The sequence below is a fragment of the Diabrotica virgifera genome, chromosome 3 (genome assembly GCF_917563875.1).
Source record: "Diabrotica virgifera virgifera chromosome 3, PGI_DIABVI_V3a".
In the NCBI taxonomy this organism is placed as follows: domain Eukaryota; kingdom Metazoa; phylum Arthropoda; class Insecta; order Coleoptera; family Chrysomelidae; genus Diabrotica; species Diabrotica virgifera.
Genome location: NC_065445.1, coordinates 75,731,527 through 75,739,646, shown reverse-complemented (window position 1 = coordinate 75,739,646; position 8,120 = coordinate 75,731,527). Strand labels below are relative to the sequence as shown.

At 29.9% G+C, this 8,120-nt stretch overlaps 1 protein-coding gene across 1 annotated transcript in view; it reads right to left on the bottom strand.

Annotated features, from left to right (window-relative positions):
- Positions 1 to 4,040: 4,040 nt before the first annotated feature.
- LOC126882512 (uncharacterized) overlaps positions 4,041 to 8,120 on the bottom strand; it is a 141,868-nt gene continuing 137,788 nt past the window's right edge. The window contains exon 7 of the mRNA XM_050647478.1: positions 4,041 to 4,061. Coding sequence (XP_050503435.1) covers positions 4,041 to 4,061 — 21 coding nt within the window. The remainder of the gene's footprint in view (positions 4,062 to 8,120) is intronic.

The window sequence follows — 8,120 nt, the reverse complement described above, 5'->3', positions numbered from 1 at the left end:
ATCAATTAAAGTATAAAAATATTATATAAAAATGTTTAATATTTATTATCTTACTACCGAGGAAGACAAATCCAAAGACACAAAAATTATAATAAATATATTTACTAAAAACACTAAACCCTCTACGATTTTGCAAAAACGTAGTTCAAACGATTACTAGGGGGAACCTACAAATCCACCGAGTTAAAATACCGAAAAAGCAATTTCAAACGAATATAATTTTCTTTATCTCCGGATCAAGTCAATGGATTTTGGTCTGTCTTTTTTTAATTTGTATGTAATTTCTACGCACATTACAAATATGCAATTTGTTTATAAATGTATTAATTAATAAACAGTCTAATTTGTTTATACATTTCTTGAAAAAATATTTTTTTACAAAAATCAATTTTTTTAAATATAGTATCATTAATGATCATAGAAAAAGTTAAAGTACACTTTAATAAATAAATGATTTTTAAGGTAATTATTTATTGAAGATAATTTATTTATTAAAGTATACCTTAACTTTTTCTATGGTTAATAACGATAGTATGATTAAAATCATGGATTTTTAGGAAACAATCATTTTTTTTTAAATTGTTTGAACAAATTATACTGTTTATTAATTAATAAATGTCTAGACAAATTGCATATTTGTAATGTACAGAAAAATTACATAGAATTTAAAAAAAGAACGATCAAAATATATTCAGTAGATCCCGAGATATAGAAAATGATAGTAGTTTTAAGTTGCCTTTTTTATATCAATATTACTTTTAATGGGAAATAAGCCACAATTTTACCAAAAAAATGATTTTATTAACGTTTCGAAGCCTATATGCCACAAGAAAATAGCTTCAGAACAACATTGCTTTTTTTAGTTTTTGAACTCGTGCATTTGTCAGCTACCCGCTTCCCCCTTCACTTACCACGACTAGTCACCAATTAAACTACATTTTTAAAAATTCGTGTAAAATACCATCTTTTCTAATATGTAAAATGATTTTTTCTACGGACAATATTTTGAAAGTTATTCTAAATGTTTAGAAACTACAAAATTTCACAAATTTGGCATTAGGATTTTTGACTATATTAGATATTTTTTTTATCTTTTTTTAGTTCATTTTAATAGTAACAGTTTTCTACTTTCATTTAGCATACGCAGAATTGCCCTATCTTCATTATTTTCTGTCTTACGTTATTGCAAAATAAAGGTCTCTGGGATAAAAAATTAGAATAACTCTTAAACTAATTAATGGATCGGTCTCTTTTGAGGGTTTGTTAAGTATCCCAATACCTAGCTTTGGGTGAAACACTAATGGTTTAAGATAGTTTTAGTAAAAATTATTAACTAATAATGATTTTCAGTTATTTTTCAGTTTGCGTAGCAATAAATTAACTTTTTAACTTTCAAAAATCGGCATTTTGAAAGTTTTTTAATGTTCTAAAAAATTAAATTTGGTAATTTTATGTCAACTATTTAGCTTTTGAATGGGGTGGCTTTTCCACACTTGTGGTGAACTTTGTCATTGCTCACTTGACCATGGCTGACCTTCTTTTTATTTTTTTGGTGTATCCTCCGGAATTGGTGCCCATATGCCATATACAAACTGATTTACCACTTCGATGTCATTGATTCTGACATTGTTGAGCTTATCATAATCTTTGTTTTTGATTTATTTATGGCCCGCTTCCAAACTCACTCGTTCTATTAGTTGTAACAGTTACGTCTAAAATAATAAAACAGTTTACGTTGTAACATTTAATGATTTGTAGCTAAAATTCCTTTAAAGATTATGAGGTGCTTCAAATGATTTTATATGTTGATCAAAAACCAAGTTCTAAGCAAAGATTTTAAATTTTTCAAAGTTTGTTCAGTTTGTTTTTTTTTTAAGAAACAAAACAATATTTGAAAAAAGAGTAGGTATTGTCGGTTCTCTAAAATCAGACACAACTGGCTAGTGATTTTAGTAGGTATTTTTTTGTTTTTGGCCAATTTTGCCAAAATTGGCAAAATTACTAACTATTTAGTAATTATTAATTATTTAGTAATTATTTTTTTGCCAATTTAACGAAATTGGCAAAATTACTTACTAAAATCACTAGCCAGTTGTGTCTGATTTTAGAGAACCGATATATTTTTATTAGTTTATTATTTATAAGTATTTTAACAGTTAAATTCGTAATAACAAATTCCTGTTCAAAAATTCGAAAGATTCGGATTCAGCGTGTCAAAATAGATCAAAAATCAGTTGTAAAATCTCATGAACCTCAATCGACTACAAAACTAAAATTCTTTAAACTATTCATTAAGCTAGAAGTGCACTTTAGTAGTTCAAAAATTTTAATACGACACAAATAGGCGAGCGGCACTAATTTGAGGCTTAGAAATCGAAAAAGCGACCATGATAGGTGAATGGCAAATTTTGGTCATTCTTTATATTTTCGAGGTCGGTGAATCAGAATATGAAGTTTATTTTTATCTAGAGTTGGTGGAACATGTTCAAAAATTAAATTTTATGCAAAAATGCGAATAGTCAATTTTGATGATTTTTCATATTTACCTCGCTGTATCTTTGGTCGCTGTAAATATTTCCTTTTGAAAAATTTACTGTATCATCTTTCGAGTCTTTAGATGACAACGAGTTTTGTCCAAAATGTTTATACAGATTAAAAGAGGGGTTGTTAATTTTTTAAACATTTTGTCGTCAGATTTCGTTAGTTTCACGTTTACTTAAAAAAGTTGAGTGACATAATTTTTAGTTTATAATTTTAACCAACACAGCAATAAAATTTAAGTCATGAGGAAGTTTTTTGGAAAATTTCAAGTCAAAATATGCAACAAGAAGAAAGTTAAGTGACTTTATAGACGAGTAGCACTCTTCCAAATAAACGCATATTTCTCGAGATACTGACCACGGCGTGAAAAATGGTTAATTTTGGTCATACTTTACGTTTTTAATGGTGCTGAAAACGAAAATGGGGTTTATTTTGAATTTTAAGTGTGGGAACATTGTCAAAATCGCAATTTTACTTAAACATAAAAAAAATGAAATTACTTTTTTCTTAAAATTAAAAGTTGCATTATTTTCTTCTATAAAACATTTTATTCTTTGTACCCCATACTTTAACATAAACTTGATTCAAAAGCTAAATTTCAAATTTTTTCACTCTACTTTTGCGATTAAACTTTTAAATTCAGGAATCTACACCTTTCACTTTAAACCATTCGTAACTTTTATTATAATTAGATATAAAGATTATAAAACAGGTAACATTGTCATCGGAAAGATAAGAAATATATACTGTAAAAATTTCAGAAAAAAATATTAAAATCGAACAGAGTTATTAAACGCAAAATATGTGATTTCATTTTTTTTTTATTTTTACAGTAAAATTGAGATTTTCCAATGTTCGCCCACGTAAAATTCAAAATAAACCTAATTTTCGTTTTCAGCACCACCAAAAACATAAAGTATGATTAAATTAGCCATTCACCACACCGTGGTCATCACACCACACAGTATCTCGAGAACTAAGCGTTTTTTACGGTGTGCCGCTCATATATAAAGTTACATAACTTTTTTTCTATTGCATATATTTTGACTTCAAGTTTAACAGAAAGCTTCTTCATGAATTATGTTTTATTGCTGTGTTGGTTAAAATGATAAGCTAAAAAGTTTGTCACTTAACTCTTTTAAGTAAACATGAAACTAACGAAATCTGACAAAAAAATGTTTAAAAATTAACGACCCCTCTTTTAATTTGTATAAACGTTTTTTACAAAGCTCGTTGTTTTCTAAATACTTCAAAGATGATGCAGTAAAATATTTAAGAGGAAATCCTTACAGCGACCAAAGATACATCAAGGTAAAATTGAAAAATCATCAAAATTGATTTTTCGCATTTTTTCATAAAATTTGATTTTTGAACATGTTCCACCAATTCTAGATAAAAATAAACTTCATATTCAGATTCAGCGACCTCGAAAATATAAAGAACCATCAAAATTGGTCATTCACCTTAAAGTTGATTTTCGTGTTCGGTATAACGTAATCTTAGGGGTTGCTGTCGCTCACCTAAAATAAATAATACAAATATTATATTAAAAAAAATGGTAAGTTAGTAGGTTCTTGGGTATTAACATTTAATTAAAAAGTAATACAACAATGTAGGGGAACTCTGTGGGGAAACATAGACTTATGTTTAAGGACGTGTGAGGAACCAGATTTGAATGAATTCAAAGAAATATTTAAAGACCTAAAAAATTACAAAAGGGCAGGAGAAAGTGGTATCCTAACTGAGATTTTTAAGGAAGGCGGCGAAAGACTGAAAGAAAGAATATTCCGCTTGACAATAGTTGTAGTTTGGCAAAAGGAAAAAAGGAAACAATCGCTCCTATTTGCTCTATATATAAAAAGGCGACAAAACGGAGTACGAAATCTTTATATTTGAATATTTGAATTGGTCTATAAAATACTTGCAAAATTTATTAGGAAAAGAATAATGGAATATTATATCAAAAAGTGATCGGATAGTACCTGGAAGATTTTAGAGCAGGAAGAACAAGTACTGAAATAAGTATGTTAAAATGAATACAAAATAAAAGAGACAGTTTAAGATATAATTTGCATCAGGGGCCACAACCACCAGTTAACAGATATGTTTCTTCCATATAGAGTCATCAGAACTGTTTGTGGTGTACTCTGTGTTGCACTGCATAAGGGTATAATATAGTCAGATCTGATGACTCTAATAGGAAGAAGCTAATATAAACTGAAACGTATTATGTCAACTGATGGGGGTGGTCCCTGAAGCAAATTAAATCTTAAGCTTTCTATCGTTACTTTAGTTTTACTCCAGGGCTGTAACTACCATTGGGGCAACCGGGGCAGTGCCCCGGGGCCCCCGACCAAGGGGAGCCCGTGCATAGATTTTAACGAGGAAAATAAAAACATCTATTTTAAAAGCCGATCCCAACGAAATATTTTCAAATAACACAATTTTAAAAAGACCGCAACATAGTTTTAATTTTTCACTGGGGAAATTAGTCTTTTAGACTAAAATGCAATTGGAACAGAACAGCTTACCTGAGGCCTGAGCTAAGCTGGGGCCCCCGAGACCTTAACATAAATATTTAAATTATTACTTAAGAAATTAGTTATTTCGGCGTAATAAAACCTAAAATGCCATTGGAAGAGGGGGCCCGGGCTAAGTTGGGGCCCCCGAGACCTTTCGTAAACATATAAATTGTGACTGAGGAAATTAGTTATTTTGACGAAATAAAAACTAAAATGCAACCGGAATAGGGACAACAGGTCCCAGCTACTTTGTCTTAATCAATTTACCCCAGACCACATCTTGGTACGTGAAAGGAACCACATATTGAAAAGAAAGGTACATAAGATAAAATGAGCACATTAGGATCTGTCCCACTAGTACACTGACCAGCTTCACTGACTGTGCTTGGCTCACACCACAGATCACTTAACTCTCTTTAGATGTTTCACGCAGGTATCTCAAGGTCATACTAAACTAAATGTCATTTTTAGTAATGATACGTTTTTTGAGATGTCGCCATGCACCTGGAGTGAAGATTTCTTCTATATCACTGAGTCTGAGTGTCATTATAATTTGTCAATTGTCATCATTGTCAGTAGTCGGTATCTCAGTATGCCTTTATCTTTTATCTTGTTGTCAGTAAAAATGTTTATCTGATTGTTAGCAATAATAAAAAATCCTGATTTAGATAAAATGGATTCAAATACAGATTTTGAAACAAAACGAATGTGATTTGAAGATCCATAGGAAGATCAAATTCCTAGCTTACATTTGCATGGTGAGTTCAACAAGTATTTGTTATTAGAGAACAAGTAACACAGTTAGTGGTGTAGGGAAGCAAACGGATGTAACACCAAGTAAGTAACCCCTACAGAAAATATATAATTAATACAAATTATTTTACGTGAAATGAATATGGTTATTATCAAATCAATTATATTAATTTTTTGTTTTAGTTGAAAGTCCTCAACAAGTAGAGATGCACACATGTTTCAATCATTTGAGATACCCTTTTGTAGAAGTATTTGGAAGATAACTATTAATAATTTCATTTGTAAAGATACGATTTGTAAAAAAGTATATACAAAGTGGTTTTGCTGGTATTAAATAAATAAATAAAAATACGTTGTCATGTCTTATTTTTTCCCAAATGGTATTTTGTATATTTGAAATTAAAAATAATTTGCATATTTTAAAACCAAATTATTTTTTTTTCAACTATACAAATATTTTAACTTAACATTTTCTTCCCACCAAAATTACATTTTGAAATTCCCGCTTGAAATTAGTTCCGATACAAGCGGCATGGAGCGCTGTTTTTCATATTTAACCAAAGCGTTATCGTGAAACATCTAGAGGAGGTAGGTGATCTGTGGCTCACACTGCAGTAGCTTAAGGCACCTTAAGGTGCTTTTAAATCAAAGTGAACACGAACGAAGGAACGAATTCGTAGGTGTTCGCTTGGTTATTCCTTCGGTACAAAGTAAGTCCATTTACATTGTAGCGAACGAACGCATTCGTTGATAATCCGTCTGGAATGTCAAATAGAGATGAAGCTGTAATCATTAGCGCTGCTAATTTTATATTTATTGCAAGACATGCTTAAAAAAAGAAAGAAGAGAGTGTGGTGTTCACAGAGGAAGGAAAATGCGCTTTCAATGGGTTAAATATCAAACATTTTTCCAGAACCCCCCTTACACTGGGGGTAAATTCCCCAGACCTCCCGGTAGGTGGCCCCCAGATCACATTTGCCCCGGGGCCCCCAACATCGTAATTACGGCCCTGTTTTACTCACATTTTGAGTACTATGAAGCAGAATTTTGTTGGATTTTTACCTAGATAAGCGGATAGGTGTATAATGAATGCTAATTGTAGATTCTTCTATGTCTACTTTTTATCGGTTTTAGAAGGCTCAGATTAAAAGTTGTTACCAAAAATTCTACTTTTATTATCTATTTAGATCTATAGTAATTCGGTCCTTTAGATTTCTATTGTTTTGCTTACAAAATAATAGCTACTAACAAATCTTAGGATTACATATCGCACCTTCTCCCAAATAGTGTCATAACTCAAAAAAATAAATAAAAAACGGTTTTATTGCACCAACAGTTTGATAAAACTACAAAATGTTATTTTAAAAAGTGTTACGTTTATAGTTCAAGTATTTGTTGTTAGATGACACTAGAGTAATTATATGATTAACTAAAATCAACGGTGCATTGGAACATACAGAGTGTCACAATGTGACATATCGACTTATGCAAGGCATTTGTCTATCTAAGATGTGTATAAAGCATCATTTGTCGAGTTAAGACAGTATATGTGATTACTTTATTCAAAACAATCTGCGTATGTGCTCAAGAAAAGTGGCACATTTATCGTCTATTTATCTTTCTTTTTGCAGTTTAACGTTGTTATTTGTATTTAATGTTACATTACAGAATTAAAAAGTATTAAGTGTGTTAACTAGATAATAATAATGATATTATATTCTGTACTGAAAGAGCCACATTTTTAGATAATAATAGCCTAATAAAATCAAAAAAGTCAAAATGTAAATTCGAACAGATTAAAACAAATTTTATATCAAAGTTTAGGTGGGTACAAAAGATATTTTCAAGAAAGTATCCAAATCATACAAGGGGATCATTGTTTAAATAATTAAAAATTGGTCATTTTTGCAAAAAAAAATACTTTTTTAACTGCTGAGGTAATTCACTTATTAATGAAGGGCTATGGGATTTGTTTCTGCAAAGTTGAAGGGTAAATCTTTCACATAAGACTTACTATATTAAATTTGACCCCCTATTTATTTAAATAATTGTACGTAAATCTTTAAAAACAAATTTTCAAAAAATTATTTTTAGCGTTTTAAATAAGCACTATAAAATATCGTGTTTTACAGATTAAGTTGCGCTATGTTACCGGTATTAAGTAAAAAAAATTGGTTGAAAAATATTTAATATTTTTTGAGATATTGAAATTGTTTATTAAATGTTACTATATTTTCAGTTGCAAAAACGCGGTTGTTACCAAAGAAATATTCACCTGCTTAAAATCTCATTATTTTTATTTTT